The 25,308-nt window shown below is 52.4% G+C and overlaps 1 protein-coding gene across 1 annotated transcript in view; it reads right to left on the bottom strand.

Annotated features, from left to right (window-relative positions):
- Positions 1 to 3,299: 3,299 nt before the first annotated feature.
- The window catches only part of LOC147094605 (uncharacterized), a 73,174-nt gene continuing 51,165 nt past the window's right edge, over positions 3,300 to 25,308 (bottom strand). The window contains exon 2 of the mRNA XM_085974440.1: positions 3,300 to 7,808. Coding sequence (XP_085830566.1) covers positions 6,260 to 7,808 — 1,549 coding nt within the window. The 3' untranslated portion in view covers positions 3,300 to 6,259. The remainder of the gene's footprint in view (positions 7,809 to 25,308) is intronic.

The following is a 25,308-nucleotide window of genomic DNA, read 5'->3' as shown; positions in this document are numbered from 1 at the left end:
TACTGCGCTCCCTCAGTGCTGCCCCTCCGACAGTGCGGCGCTCACTCAGTACTGCCCCTCCAACTTGTGGTGCTCCCTCAGTACTGCCCCTCCGACAGTGCGGCGCTCCCTCAGTACTGCCCCTCCGACACAGCAACGCTCACTCAGTACTGTCCCTCCGACATGGCTGCGCTCCCTTAGTACTGCCCCTCCGACACTGCAACGCTCCCTCAGTACTGTCCCTCCGACGGGGCAGCGCACCCTCAGTACTGTCCCGATGACAATGCGGCGCTCCCTCAGTACTGCCCCTCCGACAGTGCGGCGTTCGCTCTGTACTGCCCCTCCATCAGTGCAGCACTCCCTCAGTACTGCCCCTCCGACAGTGCGGCGCTCCCTCAGTACTGCCTCTCCGACAGTGCGGCGCTCCCTCAGTGCTGCCCCCTCCGACAGTGCGGCACTCCCTCAGTACTGATGCATCAACAGTGCGGCGCTCCCTCAGTACCACCCCTCCGACAGTGCAGCGCTCCCTCAGTATTGCACCTCCGACAGTGCGGTGCTCCCTCAGTACTGCCCTTCCGACAGTGCAATGCTCCCTCAGTACTGCCCCTCCGACAGTGCAATGCTCCCTCAGTACTGCCCCTCCGACAGTGCGGCGCTCACTCAGTACTGTCCCTCTGACAATGCGGCGCACCCTCAGTACTGCCCCTCCGTCAGTGCAGCACTCCCTCAGTACTGCCCCTCCGTCAGTGCAACACCCCCTCAGTACTGCCCCTCCGACAGTGCAGCGATCCCTCAGTACTGCCCCTCCGACAGTGCGGCGCTCCCTCAGTACTGCCCCTCCGACAGCGCGGCGCTCCCTCAGTACTGCCTCTCCGACAGTGCGGCGCTCCCTCAGTACTGCCCCTCCGACAGTGCGGTGCTCCCTCAGTACTGCTGTCCCTCAGTACTGCCCCTCCAACAGTGCCGCGCTAACTCAGTACTGCCCCTCCAACTTGCTGTGCTCCCTCAGTACTGCCCCTCCGACAGTGCGGCGCTCCCGAAGTACTGCCCCTCCGACACTGCAACGCTCACTCAGTCCTGTCCCTGCGACAGGGCGGCGCTCCCTTAGTACTGCCCCTCCGACACTGCAACGCTCCCTCAGTACTGTCCCTCCGACAGTGCGGCGCTCCCTCAGTACTGCCCTTTGACAATGCGGCGCTCCCTCAGTACTGCCCCTCCGACAGTGCGGCGCTCCCTCAGTACTGCCCCTCCATCAGTGCAGCACTCCCTCAGTACTGCCCCTCCGACAGTGCGGCGCTTCCTCAGTACTGCGCTCCCTCAGTACTGCCCCTCCGACAGTGCGGCGCTCACTCAGTACTGCCCCTCCGACTTGCGGTGCTCCCTCATTACTGTCCCTCTGACAATGCGGCGCTCCCTCAGTACTGCCCCTTCGACAGTGCGGCGCTCCCACAGTACTGCCCCACCGATATTGCGGCGCACCCTCAGTACTGCCCCCTCCGACAGTGCGGCGCTCCCTCAGTACTGCCCCTCCGACAGTGCAGCGCTCCCTCAGTACTGCCCCCTCCGACAGTGCGGCGCTCCCTCAGTACTGCCCCTCCGACAGTGCGGTGCTCCCTCAGTGCTGCCCCTCCGACAGTGCAATGCTCCCTCAGTACTGCCCCTCCGACAGTGTGGCGCTCCCTCAGTACTGCCCCTCCGACAGTGCAATGCTCCCTCAGTACTGCCCCTCCGACAGTGCGGCGCTCCCTCAGTACTGCCCCTCCGTCAGTGAGCAATCCCTCAGTACTGCCCCTCCGACAGTGCAGCGCCCACTCAGTACTGCCCCTCCGACAGTGCGGCGCTCCCTCAGTACTGCCCCTCTGACACAGCAACGCTCACTCAGTACTGTCCCTCCGACAGGGCTGCGCTCCCTTAGTACTGCCCCTCCGACACTGCAACGCTCCCTCAGTACTGTCCCTCCGACAGGGCGGCGCTCCCTCAGTACTGTCCCTCTGACAATGCGGCGCTCCCTCAGTACTGCCCCTCCGACAGTGCAGCGCTCCCTCAGTACTGCCCCTCCGACAGTGCAGCGCTCCCTCAGTACTGCCCCTCCGACAGTGCGGCGCTCCCTCAGTACTGGCCCTCCGACAGTGCAGCGCTCCCTCAGTACTGCCCCTCCGACAGTGCAGCGCTCCCTCAGTACTGCCCCTCCGACAGTGCAGCGCTCCCTCAGTACTGCCCCTCCGACAGTGCGGCGCTCCCTCAGTACTGCCTCTCCGACAGTGCGGCTCTCCCTCAGTACTGCCCCTCCGACAGTGCGGCGCTCCCTCAGTACTGATCCTTCGACAGTGCTGCGCTCCCTCAGTCCTACCCCTCCGACAGTGCGGCGCTCCCTCAGTACTGCCCGTCCGACAGTGCGGCGCTCCCTCAGTACTACCCCTCCGACAGTGCGGCACTCCCTCAGTACTGCCCCTCCGACTGTGCGGTGCTCCCTCAGTACTGCCCCTCCGACACAGCAACGCTCCCTCAGTACTGTCCCTCCGACAGGGCTGCGCTCCCTTAGTACTGCCCCTCCGACACTGCAACGCTCCCTCAGTACTGTCCCTCCGACAGGGCGGCGCTCCCTCAGCACTGTCCCTCTGACAATGCGGCGCTCCCTCAGTACTGCCCCTCCGACAGTGCGGCGCTCCCTCAGTACTGCCCCTCCGACAGTGCGGCGCTCCCTCAGTACTGCCCCTCCGACAGTGCGGCGCTCCCTCAGTACTGCCCCTCCGACAGTTCTGTGCTCCCTCAGTACTGGCCCTCTGACAGTGCGGCGCTCCCTCAGTACTGCCCCTCCGACAGTGCGGTGCTCCCTCAGTACTGCCCCTCCGACAGTGCGGCGCTCCCTCAGTACTGCCCCTCCGACAGTGCGGCGCTCCCTCAGTACTGGCCCTCTGACAGTGCGGCGCTCCCTCAGTACTGCCTCTCCGACAGTGTGGTGCTCCCTCAGTACTGCCTCTCCGACAGTGCGGCGCTCCCTCAGTACTGCCCCTCCGACAGTGCGGTGCTCCCTCCGTACTGGCCCTCCGACAGTGCAGCATTCTTTCAGCGGACTCCCTGGATTGGGAATTGAACCAACAACCTTCTGACTCAGAGGCGAGTGTGCCGCCAAATGGGCCACAGCCGACACTGAGAAGGGTGGGAGGAGGCTGGTGTGGAACATACACACCGGCCTGGTCCTGTTGGGCCGAAGGGCCTGTTTCTGTCCTGCACATTCGATGTAAACCCAGCAGTCCATTTCAGCGCTCCCCTCACTCCTGCCCGCTGGGCCTGTAACTGCTGTCAACACTCAGACCACATTTAATTTCAGTTTCTTTTTATTACATTCATACAAAAGATTTAAACTTCTCATCAGCTTCAGGCGGTTCACAGGATAGAACGTTCCTGGCATCAACCAATCAGGACACAGAGTTTCAGCCCCAGGGACCATCCCCCACTCCCACTGCGGGCGCCATGTACTGTGAAGCCTGAGCTGTAGGCCCCAGGAACCGTCCCAAATCCCAGCTCCGCCTCACTCTAACCCCATCTCCCCCTCACCACTTCAGTCCTGCTCCCCGGGGTGCAGGTCCCCACGGGCACCGACTCTCCCCGGGGTACGGGTTCCAACGGGCACCAAATCTTCCCGGGGTACGGGTCCCCACGGGCGGTGACTCTCCCCGGGGTACGGGTCTCCACGGGCACCGACTCTCTCCGGGGTACGGGTCCCCACGGGCACTGACTCTCCCCGGGGTACGGGTTCCCACGGGCACCGACTCTCCCCGGGGTACGGGTCCCCATGGGCACCGACTCCCCTCGGGGTACGGGTCCCCACGGGCACTGACTCTCCCCGGGGTACGGGTCCCCGCGGGCACCGACTCTCCCCAGGGTACGGGTCCCCACGGGCACTGACTCTCCCCGGGGTACGGGTCCCCACGGGCACCGACTCTCCCCAGGGTACGGGTCCCCACGGGCACTGACTCTCCCCAGGGTACGGGTCCTCACGGACACTGACTCTCCCCGGGGTACGGGTCCCCACGGGCACCGACTCTCCCCAGGGTACGGGTCCTCACGGACACTGACTCTCCCCGGGGTACGGGTCCCCACGGGCACTGACTCTCCCCGGGGTACGGGTCCCCGCGGGCTCCGACTCTCCCTGGGGTACGGGTCTCCACGGGCTCCGACCCTCCCCGGGGTACGGGTCCCCTCAGGCTCCGACTCTCCCCGGGGTACGAGTCCCCGCGGGCACCGACTCTCCCCGGGGTACGGGTCCCCGCGGGCTCCGACTCTCCCTGGGGTACGGGTCCCCACAGGCTCCGACCCTCCCCGGGGTACGGGTCCCCTCAGGCTCCGACCCTCCCCGGGGTACGGGTCCCCTCAGGCTCCGACCCTCCCCGGGGTACGGGTCCCCTCAGGCTCCGACTCTCCCTGGGGTACGAGTCCCCGCGGGCACCGACTCTCCCCGGGATACGGGTCCCCGCGGGCACCGACTCTCCCCGGGGTACGGGTCCCCGCGGGCTCCGACTCTCCCTGGGGTACGGGTCCCCACGGGCTCCGACCCTCCCCGGGGTACGGGTCCCCTCAGGCTCCGACTCTCCCCGGGGTACGAGTCCCTGCGGGCACCGACTCTCCCCGGGGTACGAGTCCCCTCAGGCTCCGACTCTCCCCGGGGTACGAGTCCCTGCGGGCACCGACTCTCCCCGGGGTACGAGTCCCTGCGGGCACCGACTCTCCCCGGGGTACGAGTCCCTGCGGGCACCGACTCTCCCCGGGGTACGAGTCCCTGCGGGCTCCGACTCTCCCCGGGGTACGAGTCCCTGCGGGCACCGACTCTCCCCGGGGTACGGGTCCCCGCGGGCTCCGACTCTCCCCGGGGTACGAGTCCCTGCGGGCACCGACTCTCCCCAGGGTACGGGTCCTCACGGACACTGACTCTCCCCGGGGTACGGGTCCCCACGGGCACTGACTCTCCCCGGGGTACGGGTCCCCATGGGCGCCGACTCTCCCCGGGGTACGGGTCCCCGCGGGCACCGACTCTCCCTGGGGTACGGGTCCCCACGGGCACTGACTCTCCCCGGGGTACGAGTCCCTGCGGGCACCGACTCTCCCCGGGGTACGGGTCCCCGCGGGCTCCGACTCTCCCCGGGGTACGAGTCCCTGCGGGCACCGACTCTCCCCGGGGTACGAGTCCCTGCGGGCTCCGACTCTCCCCGGGGTACGAGTCCCTGCGGGCTCCGACTCTCCCCGGGATACGGGTCCCCAAACTGTCTGTAAATGTCCCCCTACCCTCAGTAACCTGTCCCTTCTGTTGGGGAACGTTCGGACCAGGAGTTTCACTGGTACTTTCAGGAGCTGCTGAAGAATTCAGTTTCCAATTCTGGCATCGAATTTCCAAAAATATACAAGATCACAGGAGCAAACCAGGCAAGCGGAGTGAAACATAGGAACAGGAGGAGGCCATTCAGCCCCTCGAGCTGGTTACACGGGAACAGGAGGAGGCCATTCAGCCCCTCGAGCTGGTTACACGGGAACAGGAGGAGGCCATTCAGCCCCTCGAGCCTGTTACACAGGAACAGGAGGAGGCCACTCAGCCCCTCGAGCTGGTTACACGGGAACAGGAGGAGGCCATTCAGCCCCTCGAGCCTGTTACACAGAAACAGGAGGAGAGCCATTCAGCCCCTCGAGCCTGTTACACAGAAACAGGAGGAGGCCATTCAGCCCCTCGAGCCTGTTACACAGGAACAGGAGGAGGCCCATTCAGCCCCTCGAGCCTGTTACACAGGAACAGGAGGAGGCCATTCAGCCCCTTGAGTCTGGTACACAGGAACAGGAGGAGGCCATTCAGCCCCTCGAGCCTGTTACACAGGAACAGGAGGAGGCCATTCAGCCCCTTTGTCTGGTACACAGGAACAGGAGGAGGCCATTCAGCCCCTCGAGCCTGTTACACAAGAACAGGAGGAGGCCATTCAGCCCCTCGTGCCTGTTACACAGGAACAGGAGGAGGCCATTCAGCCCCTCGAGCCTGTTACACAGGAACAGGAGGAGGCTCATTCAGCCCCTCGAGCCTGTTACACAGGAACAGGAGGAGGCCATTCAGCCCCTCAAACCTGTTACACAGGAACAGGAGGAGGATATTCAGCCCCTCGAGCCTGTTCCGTCGTGAGATGGTGGAGGTAAAGCTCGCTTGACAGGAAGCACTTCCTATTCCGCCAAGCCAGGTGCGTTCTGGGAGTGGGATGGGTGTAGAAAGCGGAGAGCGTGTTGGAACCGAAGGCTTCGTGTCTCACAAGGAAGTCTTGACCGCGAACGAGTCCAGCTTCTCTCCTTTGCCGGCCTCGGGACGTGGGATTGCCGTGTCGCCGGGAGGAGGAGGAGGCAGGAGGTCATCGCGCATTCCTTGCTCCGACTCGGGTCCCTGGACATGGCCATTAGGCTGCGAGGGAGGAGGAGGAGGGAGGAGAAGTCCTTGATCGCTGGGCACCTGGGGGGCGGGACCCCCAGAGCGCTGGTCAGTGACAGGGAGTTGGGTTTGCTCTGGAGTTTGTGGGTCAGTCACCTGCCCATTGGACAGGAGAGGCTGCCGCGCTTCCTGGTCTGGGTTCTTGGCATTTCCCACCTCGTCTACCTCCTCCAGCAGCATGGACACCGCTCGCGATTTCCTTTTGTTGAAGAAGGTGGACAGAGACAGGCGCTTGGAGGTCAAATCCGCCTCGTTCTTCTCCTCAGTCCCTTCGGTCACCCCTCCGTCCTCGGGCAGCGCCACAGGACCCGCCCAGGCGTCTTCCGCCTTGCCCTTCCTCTTGCGCTGGGGGTCGAAGGTCTGCGAGTGGCTCCGCCTCCTCCGCCTGATATAGCAGACGATAACGATGGAAATGACAACAGCCAGGAGTAATATCACGATGACAATCAGGATCGGGCTGATGGATGCAGAGGACGTGGGTTGAGGGGTGGAATGGGGCGGAGCTGGTGGAAGAGAACCAGGGGCACTGGAAGGTTTGGATTGGGTCGAGGAATCAAAGGCACTGGATGGATTGGAAGTAGTTGAAGAATCGAAGACACTGGATTGGGTCGAGGAATCAAAGACACTTGATGGGTTGGATGTAGTTGAAGAATCGAAGACACTGGATTGGGTCGAGGAATCAAAGACACTTGATGGGTTGGATGTAGTTGAAGAATCGAAGACACTTGATGGGTTGGATGTAGTTGAAGAATCGAAGACACTAGATGGGTTGGATGTGGTTGCTGAAGTAACTGGCCGACTGGTCGATGCGATGACGTGTGTGGTGGACTCTGGCATCTGCGTGGTGCTGAAATGGTGTTGGGTTGGCGAGGAGGTCCAGGCGAGGTCCTGGCTCGTGGCTGGATTGCTGGTTGACTGCTCCGGCGTGGTGAAGCTGTTGGTGGATGAGGAGCTCGGCTCCTCGCTGGCGGGCACGGACGAGGGCTGAGCGAAGACAGCCTGCCCGGTTTGGATGGAGCTGGGCGGGCCGGTTGATGCCTCAGAGGCAGCGCCGGCTGTCGATGTGACTAGCACGGTGGGAACCAGCAGAGAGAGGAGGCCCCTGGTCACAGGAGAGCCTTCGGGGGCATTTGTTGCAGTCTCGACTGCCATCGCGGCGAGGGAATCTGCGGTGGTAGGTTGGAGTCGCGAGGTACTGCTCGTCTCATCTGTGGGTACTGGGCTCTCAGGCAAGGCCGACACCAGCCCACCAAACGCAACGATGGGTCCCAGGAAGAGGAGGAGTCTCAGGGACATCATGATGGCGCATTGAGAGGCCAGGTTCAAGGAGGGCGAGGGGGTCAAGGGTCGGCAGCTCATCAAAGTCGATGACCTGCGGGGTCAAGGAGGAGAGGGGCAGGAAGGGAATCGTTAAAGGAAGGAACACCAGGAAATGTTTATTGATACCCCACAATCCTCACCATAACACTGTGATATACCTCACACCCCTCACTGTAACACTCTGATATACACCACACCCCTCACTGTAACACTGATATACCCCACACCCCTCACTGTAACACTGTGATATACCCCACACCCCTCACTGTAACACTCTGATATATCCCACACCACTCACTGTAACACTCTGATATACCCCACACCCCTCACTGTAACACTCTGATATACCCCACACCCCTCACTGTAACACTGATATACCCCACACCCCTCACTGTAACACTCTGATATATCTCACACCCCTCACTGTAACACTGATATACCCCACACCCCTCACTGTAACACCCTGATATATCCCACACCCCTCACTGTAACACTCTGATATACCCCACACCACTCACTGTAATACTCTGATATACCCCACACCCCTCACTGTAACACCCTGATATACACCACACCCCTCACTGTAACACTCTGATATATCCCACACCCCTCACTGTAACACTCTGATATACCCCACACCCCTCACTGTAACACACTGATATACCCCACACCCCTCACTGTAACACTGTGATATACCCCACACCCCTCACTGTAACACTCTGATATATCTCACACCCCTCACTGTAACACTGATATACCCCACACCCCTCACTGTAACACTGATATACCCCACACCCCTCACTGTAACACTCTGATATATCTCACACCCCTCACTGTAACACTGATATACCCCACACCCCTCACTGTAACACCCTGATATATCCCACACCCCTCACTGTAACACTCTGATATACCCCACACCACTCACTGTAATACTCTGATATACCCCACACCCCTCACTGTAACACCCTGATATACACCACACCCCTCACTGTAACACTCTGATATATCCCACACCCCTCACTGTAACACTCTGATATACCCCACAACCCTCACTGTAACACTCTGATATACCCCACACCCCTCACTGTAACACCCTGATATACACCACACCCCTCACTGTAACACTCTGATATATCCCACACCCCTCACTGTAACACTCTGATATACCACACACCCCTCACTGTAACACCCTGATATACCCCACACCCCTCACTGTAACACTGATATACCCCACACCCCTCACTGTAACACTCTGATATACCCCACACCCCTCACTGTAACACTCTGATATATCCCACACCCCTCACTGTAACACACAGATATACCCCACACCCCTCACTGTAACACCCTGATATACCCCACACCCCTCACTGTAACACTCTGATATATCCCACACCCCTCACTGTAACACTCTGATATACCACACACCCCTCACTGTAACACCCTGATATACCCCACACCCCTCACTGTAACACTGATATACCCCACACCCCTCACTGTAACACTCTGATATACCCCACACCCCTCACTGTAACACACTGATATACCCCACTCCCCTCACTGTAACACTCTGATATACCCCACACCCCTCACTGTAACACTCTGATATACCCCACACCCCTCACTATAACACTCTGATATACCCCACACACCTCACTGTAAAACTCTGATATACCCCACACCCCTCACTGTAACACCCTGATATACCTCACACACCTCACTGTAACACTGATATACCCCACACCACTCACTGTAACACCCTGATATATCCCACAACCCTCACTGTAACACTCTGATATAGCCCACACCCCTCACTGTAACACCCTGATATACCCCACACACCTCACTGTAACACTGATATACCCCACACCACTCACTGTAACACCCTGATATATCCCACACCACTCACTGTAACACTGATATACCCCACACCCCTCACTGTAACACTGATATACCCCACACCCCTCACTGTAACACTCTGATATACACCACACCCCTCACTGTAACACTGATATACCCCACACCCCTCACTGTAACACTCTGATATACACCACACCCCTCACTGTAACACTGATATACCCCACACCCCTCACTGTAACACTCTGATATACCCCACACCCCTCACTGTAACACTCTGATATACCCCACACCCCTCACTGTAACACACTGATATACCCCACACCCCTCACTGTAACACTGATATACCCCACACCCCTCACTGTAACACTCTGATATACCCCACACCCCTCACTGTAACACTCTGATATACACCACACCCCTCACTGTAACACTGATATATCCCACACCACTCACTGTAACACCCTGATATATCCCACACCACTCACTGTAACACTCTGATATATCCCACACCCCTCACCATAACACTGTGATATACCCCACACCCCTCACTGTAACACTCTGATATACACCACACCCCTCACCATAACACTGTGATATACCCCACACCCCTCACTGTAACACTGATATACCCCACACCCCTCACTGTAACACTGTGATATACCCCACAATCCTCACCATAACACTGTGATATACCCCACACCCCTCACCGTAACACTCTGATATACACCACACCCCTCACAGTAACACTCTGATATACCCCACACCCCTCACCGTAACACTGTGATATACACCACACCCCTCACCGTAACACTGTGATATACCCCACACCCCTCACTGAAACACTGATATACCCCACACCCCTCACCGTAACACTGTGATATACCCCACAATCCTCACCATAACACTGTGATATACCCCACACCCCTCACCGTAACACTCTGATATACACCACACCCCTCACTGTAACACTCTGATATACCCCACACCCCTCACCGTAACACTGTGATATACCCCACACCCCTCACCGTAACACTCTGATATACACCACACCCCTCACTGTAACACTCTGATATACCCCACACCCCTCACCGTAACACTCTGATATACACCACACCCCTCACCATAACACTGTGATATACCCCACACCCCTCACTGTAACACTGATATCCCCCACACCCCTCACTGTAACACTCTGATATATCCCACACCACTCACTGTAACACTGATATACCCCACACCCCTCACTGTAACACTGATATACCCCACACCCCTCACTGTAACACTGATATACCCCACACCCCTCACTGTAACACCCTGATATATCCCACACCACTCACTGTAACACTGATATACCCCATACCCCTCACTGTAACACTGATATACCCCACACCCCTCACCGTAACACTCTGATATACACCACACCCCTCACCGTAACACTCTGATATACCCCACACCCCTCACTGTAACACTCTGATATACCCCACACCCCTCACCGTAACACTCTGATATACACCACACACCTCACCGTAACACTCTGATATACACCACACCCCTCACTGTAACACTCTGATATACCCCACACCCCTCACCGTAACACTCTGATATACACCACACCCCTCACTGTAACACTCTGATATACCCCACACCCCTCACCGTAACACTCTGATATACACCACACCCCTCACTGTAACACTCTGATATACTCCACACCCCTCACTGTAACACCCTGATATATCCCACACCACTCACTGTAACACTGATATACCCCATACCCCTCACTGTAACACTCTGATATACCCCACACCCCTCACTGTAACACTGATATCCCCCACACCCCTCACTGTAACACCCTGATATACCCCACACCACTCACTGTAACACTGATATACCCCATACACCTCACTGTAACACTCTGATATACCCCACACCCCTCACTGTAACACTCTGATATACCCCACACCCCTCACTGTAACACTCTGATATATCCCACACCCCTCACTGTAACACCCTGATATACCCCACACCCCTCACTGTAACACCCTGATATATCCCACACCACTCACTGTAACACTGATATACCCCATACCCCTCACTGTAACACTGATATACACCACACCCCTCACTGTAACACTCTGATATACCCCACACCCCTCACTGTAACACTGATATACCCCACACCCCTCACTGTAACATCCTGATATACCCCACACCCCTCACTGTAACACTGATATACCCCATACCCCTCACTGTAACACTGATATACCCCACACCCCTCACTGAACACTGATATACACCACACCCCTCACTGTAACACTCTGATATACCCCACACCCCTCACTGTAACATCCTGATATACCCCACACCCCTCACTGTAACACTGATATACCCCACACCCCTCACTGTAACACTGATATACCCCACACCCCTCACTGTAACATCCTGATATACCCCACACCCCTCACCGTAACACTGATATACCCCACACCCCTCACTGTAACACTGATATACCCCACACCCCTCACCGTAACACTCTGATATACACCACACCCCGCACTGTAACACTCTGATATACCCCACACCCCTCACTGTAACACCCTGATATATCCCACACCACTCACTGTAACACTGATATACCCCACACCTCTCACTGTAACACTGATATACCCCACACCCCTCACCGTAACACTCTGATATACCCCACACCCCTCACCGTAACACTCTGATATACCCCACACCCCTCACTGTAACACTCTGATATACCCCACACCCCTCACTGTAACACTGATATACACCACACCCCTCACTGTAACACTCTCATATATCCGACACCACTCACTGTAACACTGATATACCCCACACCCCTCACTGTAACACTGATATACCCCACACCCCTCACCGTAACACTCTGATATACACCACACCCCTCACCGTAACACTCTGATATACCCCACACCCCTCACTGTAACACTCTGATATACCCCACACCCCTCACCGTAACACTCTGATATACACCACACACCTCACCGTAACACTCTGATATACACCACACCCCTCACTGTAACACTCTGATATACCCCACACCCCTCACCGTAACACTCTGATATACACCACACCCCTCACTGTAACACTCTGATATACCCCACACCCCTCACCGTAACACTCTGATATACACCACACCCCTCACTGTAACACTCTGATATACTCCACACCCCTCACTGTAACACCCTGATATATCCCACACCACTCACTGTAACACTGATATACCCCATACCCCTCACTGTAACACTCTGATATACCCCACACCCCTCACTGTAACACTGATATCCCCCACACCCCTCACTGTAACACCCTGAAATATACCCCACACCACTCACTGTAACACTGATATACCCCATACACCTCACTGTAACACTCTGATATACCCCACACCCCTCACTGTAACACTCTGATATACCCCACACCCCTCACTGTAACACTCTGATATATCCCACACCCCTCACTGTAACACCCTGATATACCCCACACCCCTCACTGTAACACCCTGATATATCCCACACCACTCACTGTAACACTGATATACCCCATACTCCTCACTGTAACACTGATATACACCACACCCCTCACTGTAACACTCTGATATACCCCACACCCCTCACTGTAACACTGATATACCCCACACCCCTCACTGTAACATCCTGATATACCCCACACCCCTCACTGTAACACTGATATACCCCATACCCCTCACTGTAACACTGATATACCCCACACCCCTCACTGAACACTGATATACACCACACCCCTCACTGTAACACTCTGATATACCCCACACCCCTCACTGTAACATCCTGATATACCCCACACCCCTCACTGTAACACTGATATACCCCACACCCCTCACTGTAACACTGATATACCCCACACCCCTCACTGTAACATCCTGATATACCCCACACCCCTCACCGTAACACTGATATACCCCACACCCCTCACTGTAACACTGATATACCCCACACCCCTCACCGTAACACTCTGATATACACCACACCCCTCACTGTAACACTCTGATATACCCCACACCCCTCACTGTAACACCCTGATATATCCCACACCACTCACTGTAACACTGATATACCCCACACCCCTCACTGTAACACTGATATACCCCACACCCCTCACCGTAACACTCTGATATACCCCACACCCCTCACCGTAACACTCTGATATACCCCACACCCCTCACTGTAACACTCTGATATACCCCACACCCCTCACTGTAACACTGATATACACCACACCCCTCACTGTAACACTCTGATATACCCCACACCCCTCACTGTAACACTCTGATATACCCCATACCCCTCACTGTAACACTCTGATATACCCCACACCCCTCACTGTAACACTCTGATATACCCCACACCCCTCACTGTAACACTCTGATATACCCCACACCCCTCACTGTAACACTCTGATATACCCCACACCCCTCACTGTAACACTCTGATATACCCCATACCCCTCACTGTAACACTCTGATATACCCCACACCCCTCACTGTAACACTCTGATATACCCCACACCCCTCACTGTTACACTGATATACCCCACACCCCTCACTGTAACACTCTGATATACCCCGCACCCCTCACGGTAACACACTGATATACCCCACACCCCTCACTGTAACACCCTGATATATCCCACACCACTCACTGTAACACTGATATACCCCATACCCCTCACTGTAACACTGATATACACCACACCCCTCACTGTAACACTCTGATATACCCCACACCCCTCACTGTAACACTGATATACCCCACACCCCTCACTGTAACATCCTGATATACCCCACACCCCTCACTGTAACACTGATATACCCCATACCCCTCACTGTAACACTGATATACCCCACACCCCTCACTGAACACTGATATACACCACACCCCTCACTGTAACACTCTGATATACCCCACACCCCTCACTGTAACATCCTGATATACCCCACACCCCTCACTGTAACACTGATATACCCCACACCCCTCACTGTAACACTGATATACCCCACACCCCTCACTGTAACATCCTGATATACCCCACACCCCTCACCGTAACACTGATATACCCCACACCCCTCACTGTAACACTGATATACCCCACACCCCTCACCGTAACACTCTGATATACACCACACCCCGCACTGTAACCCTCTGATATACCCCACACCCCTCACTGTAACACCCTGATATATCCCACACCACTCACTGTAACACTGATATACCCCACACCTCTCACTGTAACACTGATATACCCCACACCCCTCACCGTAACACTCTGATATACCCCACACCCCTCACCGTAACACTCTGATATACCCCACACCCCTCACTGTAACACTCTGATATACCCCACACCCCTCACTGTAACACTGATATACACCACACCCCTCACTGTAACACTCTCATATATCCGACACCACTCACTGTAACACTGATATACCCCACACCCCTCACTGTAACACTGATATACCCCACACCCCTCACCGTAACACTCTGATATACACCACACCCCTCACCGTAACACTCTGATATACCCCACACCCCTCACTGTAACACTCTGATATACCCCACACCCCTCACCGTAACACTCTGATATACACCACACACCTCACCGTAACACTCTGATATACACCACACCCCTCACTGTAACACTCTGATATACCCCACACCCCTCACCGTAACACTCTGATATACACCACACCCCTCACTGTAACACTCTGATATACCCCACACCCCTCACCGTAACACTCTGATATACACCACACCCCTCACTGTAACACTCTGATATACTCCACACCCCTCACTGTAACACCCTGATATATCCCACACCACTCACTGTAACACTGATATACCCCATACCCCTCACTGTAACACTCTGATATACCCCACACCCCTCACTGTAACACTGATATCCCCCACACCCCTCACTGTAACACCCTGAAATATACCCCACACCACTCACTGTAACACTGATATACCCCATACACCTCACTGTAACACTCTGATATACCCCACACCCCTCACTGTAACACTCTGATATACCCCACACCCCTCACTGTAACACTCTGATATATCCCACACCCCTCACTGTAACACCCTGATATACCCCACACCCCTCACTGTAACACCCTGATATATCCCACACCACTCACTGTAACACTGATATACCCCATACTCCTCACTGTAACACTGATATACACCACACCCCTCACTGTAACACTCTGATATACCCCACACCCCTCACTGTAACACTGATATACCCCACACCCCTCACTGTAACATCCTGATATACCCCACACCCCTCACTGTAACACTGATATACCCCATACCCCTCACTGTAACACTGATATACCCCACACCCCTCACTGAACACTGATATACACCACACCCCTCACTGTAACACTCTGATATACCCCACACCCCTCACTGTAACATCCTGATATACCCCACACCCCTCACTGTAACACTGATATACCCCACACCCCTCACTGTAACACTGATATACCCCACACCCCTCACTGTAACATCCTGATATACCCCACACCCCTCACCGTAACACTGATATACCCCACACCCCTCACTGTAACACTGATATACCCCACACCCCTCACCGTAACACTCTGATATACACCACACCCCTCACTGTAACACTCTGATATACCCCACACCCCTCACTGTAACACCCTGATATATCCCACACCACTCACTGTAACACTGATATACCCCACACCCCTCACTGTAACACTGATATACCCCACACCCCTCACCGTAACACTCTGATATACCCCACACCCCTCACCGTAACACTCTGATATACCCCACACCCCTCACTGTAACACTCTGATATACCCCACACCCCTCACTGTAACACTGATATACACCACACCCCTCACTGTAACACTCTCATATATCCGACACCACTCACTGTAACACTGATATACCCCACACCCCTCACTGTAACACTGATATACCCCACACCCCTCACCGTAACACTCTGATATACACCACACCCCTCACCGTAACACTCTGATATACCCCACACCCCTCACTGTAACACTGATATACCCAACACCCCTCACCGTAACACTGATATACCCCACACCCCTCACTGTAACACCCTGATATACCCCACACCACTCACTGTAACACTGATATACCCCATACCCCTCACTGTAACACTCTGATACACACCACACCCCTCACTGTAACACTGATATACCCCACAATCCTCACCATAACACTGTGATATCCCCCACACCCCTCACTGTAACACTCTGATATACCCCACAATCCTCACCATAACACTGATATACACCACACCCCTCACCGTAACACTCTGATATACACCACACCCCTCACTGTAACACTGATATACACCACACCCCTCACTGTAACACTCTGATATACCCAACACCCCTCACTGTAACACTGATATACCCCATACCCCTCACTGTAACACTGATATACCCCACACCCCTCACTGTAACACTGATATACCCCACACCACTCACTGTAACACTGATATACCCCATACCCCTCACTGTAACACTGATATACCCCACACCCCTCACTGTAACACTGATATACCCCACACCACTCACTGTAACACTGATATACCCCACACCCCTCACTGTAACACTCTGATATACCCCACACCACTCACTGTAACACCCTGATATACCCCACACCCCTCACTGTAACACTGATATACACCACACCCCTCACTGTAACACTCTGATATACCCCACACCCCTCACTGTAACACTCTGATATACCCCACAATCCTCACCATAACACTGATATACACCACACCCCTCACCGTAACACTCTGATATACATCACACCCCTCACTGTAACACTGATATACCCCACACCCCTCACTGTAACACCCTGATATACCCCACACCCCTCACCGTAACACTCTGATATACCCCACACCCCTCACTGTAACACTGATATACCCCATACCCCTCACTGTAACACCCTGATATACCCTACACCCCTCACTGTAACACTGATATACCCCACACCCCTCACTGTAACACTGATATACCCCACACCCCTCACTGTAACACTCTGATATACACCACACCCCTCACCGTAACACCCTGATATACACCACACCCCTCACTGTAACACTCTGATATACACCACACCCCTCACTGTAACACTCTGATATACCCCACACCCCTCACTGTAACACTCTGATATATCCCACACCCCTCACTGTAACACTCTGATATATCCCACACCACTCACTGTAACACTGATATATCCCACACCACTCACTGTAACACTGATATACCCCACACCCCTCACCGTAACACTCTGATATACACCACACCCCTCACTGTAACACCCTGATATATCCCACACCACTCACTGTAACACCCTGATATATCCCACACCACTCACTGTAACACTGATATACCCCACACCCCTCACTGTAACACTGGTATACCCCACACCCCTCACTGTAACACTCTGATATACCCACACCCCTCACTGTAACACTGATATACCCCACACCCCTCACTGTAACACCCTGATATACCCCACACCCCTCACTGTAACACTGATATACCCCACACCACTCACTGTAACACTGATATACCCCACACCACTCACTGTAACACTCTGATATATCCCACACCACTCACTGTAACACTGATATACCCCATACCCCTCACTGTAACACTGATATACCCCACACCCCTCACTGTAACACTGATATACCCCACACCCCTCACTGTAACACACTGATATACCCCACACCCCTCACTGTAACACTGATATACCCCACACCCCTCACTGTAACACTGATATACACCACACCCCTCACTGTAACACACTGATATATCCCACACCCATCACTGTAACACTCTGATATACCCCACACCCCTCACTGTAACACCCTGATATATCCCACACCCCTCACTGAAACACTGATATACCCCATACCCCTCACTGTAACACTGATATACCCCACACCCCTCACTGTAACACTGATATACACCACACCCCTCACTGTAACACTCTGATATATCCCACACCCCTCACTGTAACACTCTGATATACCCCACACCCCTCACTGTAACACCCTGATATATCCCACACCCCTCACTGTAACACTGATATACCCCATACCCCTCACTGTAACACTGATATACCCCACACCCCTCACTGTAACACTGATATACACCACACCCCTCACTGTAACACTCTGATATATCCCACACCCCTCACTGTAACACTCTGATATACACCACACCACTCACTGTAACACTGATATACCCCACACCCCTCACTGTAACACCCTGATATACCCCACACCCCTCACTGTAACACTGATATACACCACACCCCTCACTGTAACACTCTGATATACCCCACACCCCTCACTGTACAATACAATACAATACAATACAAATCGCTTTATTGGCATGATAAGGTACATCTTATGTTGCCAAAGCATCAAAATCCATTTATGGTTGAACACATAAACGCGGTTCCATTCATACAGTGTATAAACAGGTATATCCCTGAGTTTATAAATATATTTTCGCCTTGTTTATATATACTCTTGTCTTAGTTTACTGGTTGTCCCTCTGTTCATGGCAAGCTGTAACATAGTGTGCTGCCAGTGTTACACAGCTTCTCTCCTCCCCCAGTAGGAATGGGAGTTTTTGGTTGTCAGTCAGATTTCTGAATTCAGGGCATATTTGTGAGAATTTTTGATAGAAATTCTCTCTGATGCCCTGATATTTTCCACAGGCTGTGAGGAAGTGCATCTCGGTCTCAACTACTCCCTGACTGCAGTGAGAGCATATCCTGTCTTCTCTTGGCAGCCTGGTCTGCCTGTGTCTGCCTTTTTCGATCGCTAGGCTATGTTCGCTAAGTCTGTACCTTGTCAAGGTTCTTCTCAGTTTGTTATCCTTTACCATGGTCAGCTAATCAGCTATGTTGTATTGTCTGTTTAGGGCCAAGTAGCAATTGAGTTTGCTTTGGGTTTTTGTTGTTTCTGCCCAATATGACAGATATTTTTCCTTTTGCTTAGCGACGATTGTGTTGGGTCGAATTCTTTGTGTTACCCTGTCACTGTCCTGGGGCTGGTTATTGTTAGTATTGTTATTAGTTACTTTATTGAGTCCCAGGACTAGTTGACTGAGGGTATTCTTCTTTATGGTCAGCTCTTGGCATTTCAGGGCGTCGTAGTGATAGCATTGGGGGTTGCTCATTTGTAGGTGATTCCAAAATTTGGTGGCTCTTTTTTGGATAGTGATTATTAATGGGTATTGGCCTAGTTCCGCCCTGCATGCGTTGTTTACTGTTTTCCTTTGAGTCCGGAGGATACTTTTACAGAATTCCGCATGTAGGATCTCAATTGGGTGTTTGTCCCATTTTGCAAAATCTTGTTGTGTTAGTGGTCCCCAGACCTCACTGCCATAGAGTGCAATTGGTTCAATTACTGATTTGAAAATTTTGAGCCAAATGCTAATTGGGATTTCTATTTGGATTGATTTTTTGATGGCATAGAAAGCCCTTCTTGCTTTCTGTTTCAGTTCATTCACAGCCAGTTTGAAGTTTCCCGTAGAACTGATTTTTAAGCCCAAGTATGTGTAGTGAGTGGTTTGTTCAATTTTGGTTGTTCCTACTGTGAAATTTATTGTGGGTCCATGTTGTTTGGATCTTTGCTGGAACACAAGGACTTTGGTTTTTTGGGGATTTATTGTCAGGGCCCAAGTCTGGCAGTACGACTCCAGCAGGTCCAGGTTCTGCTGTAGACCCTCCTTAGTTGGTGACAGCAGAACCAGGTCGTCGGCATAGAGGAGGAATTTAACCTTGGATTCATATAGGGTGAGGCCGGGTGCTGTAGATTGTTCAAGTAGTTTTGCCAATCCATTAACACTGTAACACCCTGATATATCCCACACCCCTCACTGTAACACTGATATACCCCACACCCCTCACTGTAACACTGATATACACCACACCCCTCACTGTAACACTCTGATATATCCCACACCCATCACTGTAACACTCTGATATACCCCACACCCCTCACTGTAACACTGATATACCCCATACCCCTCACTGTAACACTGATATACCCCACACCACTCACTGTAACACTGATATACCCCACACCCCTCACTGTAACACTCTGATATACCCCACACCCCTCACTGTAACACCCTGATATATCCCACACCACTCACTGTCACACTGATATACCCCATACCCCTCACTGTAACACTGATATACACCACACCCCTCACTGTAACACTGATATACACCACACCCCTCACTGTAACACTCTGATATACCCCACACCACTCACTGTAACACTGATATACCCCACACCCCTCACTGTAACACTGATATACACCACACCCCTCACTGTAACACTCTGATATACCCCACACCACTCACTGTAACACTGATATACCCCACACCCCTCACCGTAACGCTCTGATATACACCACACCCCTCACTGTAACACTCTGATATACCCCACACCCCTCACTGTAACACTGATATACACCACACCCCTCACTGTAACACTCTGATATATCCCACACCACTCACTGTAACATTGATATACCCCACACCCCTCACTGTAACACTCTGATATACCCCACACCCCTCACTGTAACACCCTGATATATCCCACACCACTCACTGTAACACTGATATACCCCATACCCCTCACTGTAACACTGATATGCCCCACACCCCTCACTGTAAAACTGGTATACACCACACCCCTCACTGTAACACTGATATACCCCACACCCCTCACTGTAACACACTGATATACACCACACCCCTCACTGTAACACTCTGATATACCCCACACCACTCACTGTAACACTCTGATATACCCCACACCCCTCACTGTAACACTGATATACCCCACACCCCTCACTGTAACACTCTGATATATCCCACACCCCTCACTGTAACACTCTGATATACCCCACACCCCTCACTGTAACACTCTGATATACCCCACACCCCTCACTGTAACACTCTGATATACCCCACACCCCTCACTGTAACACTCTGATATACCCCACACCCCTCACCGTAACACTCTGATATACCCCACACCCCTCACTGTAACACTCTGATATACCCCACACCACTCACTGTAACACTGATATACCCCATACCCCTCACTGTAACACTGATATACACCACACCCCTCACTGTAACACTCTGATATACCCCACACAATACAATACAATACAATACAAATCGCTTTATTGGCATGATAAGGTACATCTTATGTTGCCAAAGCATCAAAATACATTTATGGTTGAACACATAAACGCGGTTCCATTCATATAGTGTATAAACAGGTATATCCCTGAGTTTATAAATATATTTTCGCCTTGTTTATATATACTCTTGTCTTAGTTTACTGGTTGTCCCTCTGTTCATGGCAAGCTGTAACATAGTGTGCCGCCAGTGTTACACAGCTTCTCTCCTCCCCCAGTAGGAATGGGAGTTTTTGGTTGTCAGTCAGATTTCCGAATTCAGGGCATATTTGTGAGAATTTTTGATAGAAATTCTCTCTGATGCCCTGATATTTTCCACAGGCTGTGAGGAAGTGCATCTCTGTCTCAACTACTCCCTGACTGCAGTGAGAGCATATCCTGTCTTCTCTTGGCAGCCTGGTCTGCCTGTGTCTGCCTTTTTCGATCGCTAGGCTATGTTCGCTAAGTCTGCACCTTGTCAAGGTTCTTCTCAGTTTGTTATCCTTTACCATGGTCAGGTAATCAGCTATGTTGTATTGTCTGTTTAGGGCCAAGTAGCAATTGAGTTTGCTTTGGGTTTTTGTTGTTTCTGCCCAATATGACAGATATTTTTCCTTTTGCTTAGCGACGATTGTGTTGGGTCGAATTCTTTGTGTTACCCTGTCACTGTCCTGGGGCTGGTTATTGTTAGTATTGTTATTAGTTACTTTATTGAGTACCAGGACTAGTTGACTGAGGGTATTCACACCCCTCGCTGTAACACTGATATGCCCCGTACCCCTCACTGTAACACTGATATACACCACACCCCTCACTGTAACACTCTGATATACCCCATACCTCTCACTGTAACACTGATATACACCACACCTCTCACTGTAACACTCTGATATACCCCATACCCCTCACTGTAACACTGATATACACCACACCCCTCACTGTAACACTGATATACACCACACCCCTCACTGTAACACTCTGATATACCCCATACCCCTCACTGTAACACTGATATACACCACACCCCTCACTGTAACACGCTGATATACCCCACACCCCTCACTGTAACACACTGATATACCCCACACCACTCACTGTAACACTGATATACCCCACACCCCTCACTGTAACACTGATATATCCCACACCCCTCACTGTAACACTCTGATATACCCAACACCCCTCACTTTAACACTGATATACCCCATACCTCTCACTGTAACACTGATATACACCACACCCCTCACTGTAACACTGATATACCCCACACCCCTCACTGTAACACACTGATATACCCAACACCCCTCACTTTAACACTGATATACCCCACACCCCTCACTGTAACACACTGATATATCCCACACCCCTCACCGTAACACTCTGATATACCCCACACCCCTCACTGTAACACTGATATACACCACACCCCTCACTGTAACACTCTGATATACCCCACACCCCTCACCGTAACACTCTGATATACCCCACACCCCTCACTGTAACACTCTGATATACCCCACACCCCTCACTGTAACAATTCACAATTCACAATTCAAATCGCTTTATTGGCATGATAAGTTACATCTTATGTTGCCAAAGCATCAAAATACATTTATGGTTTACCACATAAACGCAGTTCTATTCATACAGTGTATAAACAGGTATATCCCTGAGTGTATAAATATACATTCGCATTGTTTATATATATTCTTTTCTTAGTTTACTGGTTGGCTCTCTGTTCATGGCAAGCTGTAACATAGTGTGCCGCCAGTGTTATACAGCTTCTCTCCTCTCCCAGTAGGAATGGGAGTTTTTGGTTGTCATTCAGATTTCTGAAATCAGGGCATATTTGTGAGAATTTTTGGTAGAAATTCTCCCTGATGCCCTGATATTTTCCACAAGCTGTGAGGAAGTGCATCTCTGTCTCCACCACTCCCTGACTGCAGTGCGAGCATATCCTGTCCTCTCTTGGCAGACTGGTCTGCCTGTGTCTGCCTTTTTCGATCGCTAGGCTATGTTCGCTAAGTCTGTACCTTGTCAAGGTTCTTCTCAGTTTGTTATCCTTTACCATGGTCAGGTAATCAGCTATGTTGTATTGTCTGTTTAGGGCCAAGTAGCAATTGAGTTTGCTTTGGGTTTTTGTTGTTTCTGCCCAATATGTCAGATATTTTTCCTTTTGCTTAGCGACGATTGTGTTGGGTCGAATTCTTTGTGTTACCCTGTCACTGTCCTGGGGCTGGTTATTGTTAGTATTGTTAGTAGTTACTTCACTGAGTCCCAGGACTAGTTGACTGAGGGTATTCTTCTTTATGGTCAGCTCTTGGCATTTCAGGGCGTCGTAGTGATAGCATTGGGGATTGCTCATTTGTAGGTGATTCCAAAATTTGGTGGCTCTTTTTTGGATAGTGATTATTAATGGATATTGGCCTAGTTCCGCCCTGCATGCATTGTTTACTGTTTTCCTTTGAGTCCGGAGGATACTTTTACAGAATTCTGCATGTAGGATCTCAATTGGGTGTTTGTCCCATTTTGCAAATTCTTGTTGAGTTAGCGGTCCCCATACCTCACTGCCATAGAGTGCAATTGGTTCAATTACTGATTTGAAAATTTTGAGCCAAATGCTAATTGGGATTTCTATTTGGATTGATTTTTTGATGGCATAGAAAGCCCTTCTTGCTTTCTCTTTCAGTTCATTCACAGCCAGTTTGAAGTTTCCCGTAGAACTGATTTTTAAGCCCAAGTATGAGTAGTTAGTGGTTTGTTCAATTTTGGTTGTTCCTACTGTGAAATTTATTTTGGGTCCCTGATGTTTGGATCTTTGCTGGAACACAAGGACTTTGGTTTTTTGGGGATTTATTGTCAGGGCCCAAGTCTGGCAGTACGACTCCAGCAGGTCCAGGTTTTGCTGTAGCCCCTCTTTAGTAGGTGACAGCAGAACCAGGTCGTCTGCATAGAGGAGGAATTTAACCTTGGATTCATATAGGGTGAGGCCGGGTGCTGTAGATTGTTCAAGTAGTTTTGCCAATCCATTTATGTAAATATTAAAGAGTGTCGGTGAGATTGGCGAGCCCTGCGTCACCCCCCGCCCCTGTGGGAAGTATTTTGTTTGTTTGTCTCCAATTTTAACTGCACATTTAACACTCTGATATACCCCACACCCCTCACTGTAACACTGATATACCCCACACCACTCACTGTAACACTGATATACCCTACACCCCTCACCGTAACACTCTGATATACCCCACACCCCTCACTGTAACACTGATACACACCACACCCCTCACTGTAACACTCTGATATATCCCATACCCCTCACTGTAACACTGATATACCCTGCACCACTCACTGTAACGCT

This window comes from Somniosus microcephalus, unplaced genomic scaffold (genome assembly GCF_052327205.1).
Source record: "Somniosus microcephalus isolate GS21.2 unplaced genomic scaffold, FLI_Smic_1.0 unresolved_chr1, whole genome shotgun sequence".
NCBI lineage: Eukaryota > Metazoa > Chordata > Chondrichthyes > Squaliformes > Somniosidae > Somniosus > Somniosus microcephalus.
This window is presented reverse-complemented; position numbering and strand designations above follow the sequence as displayed.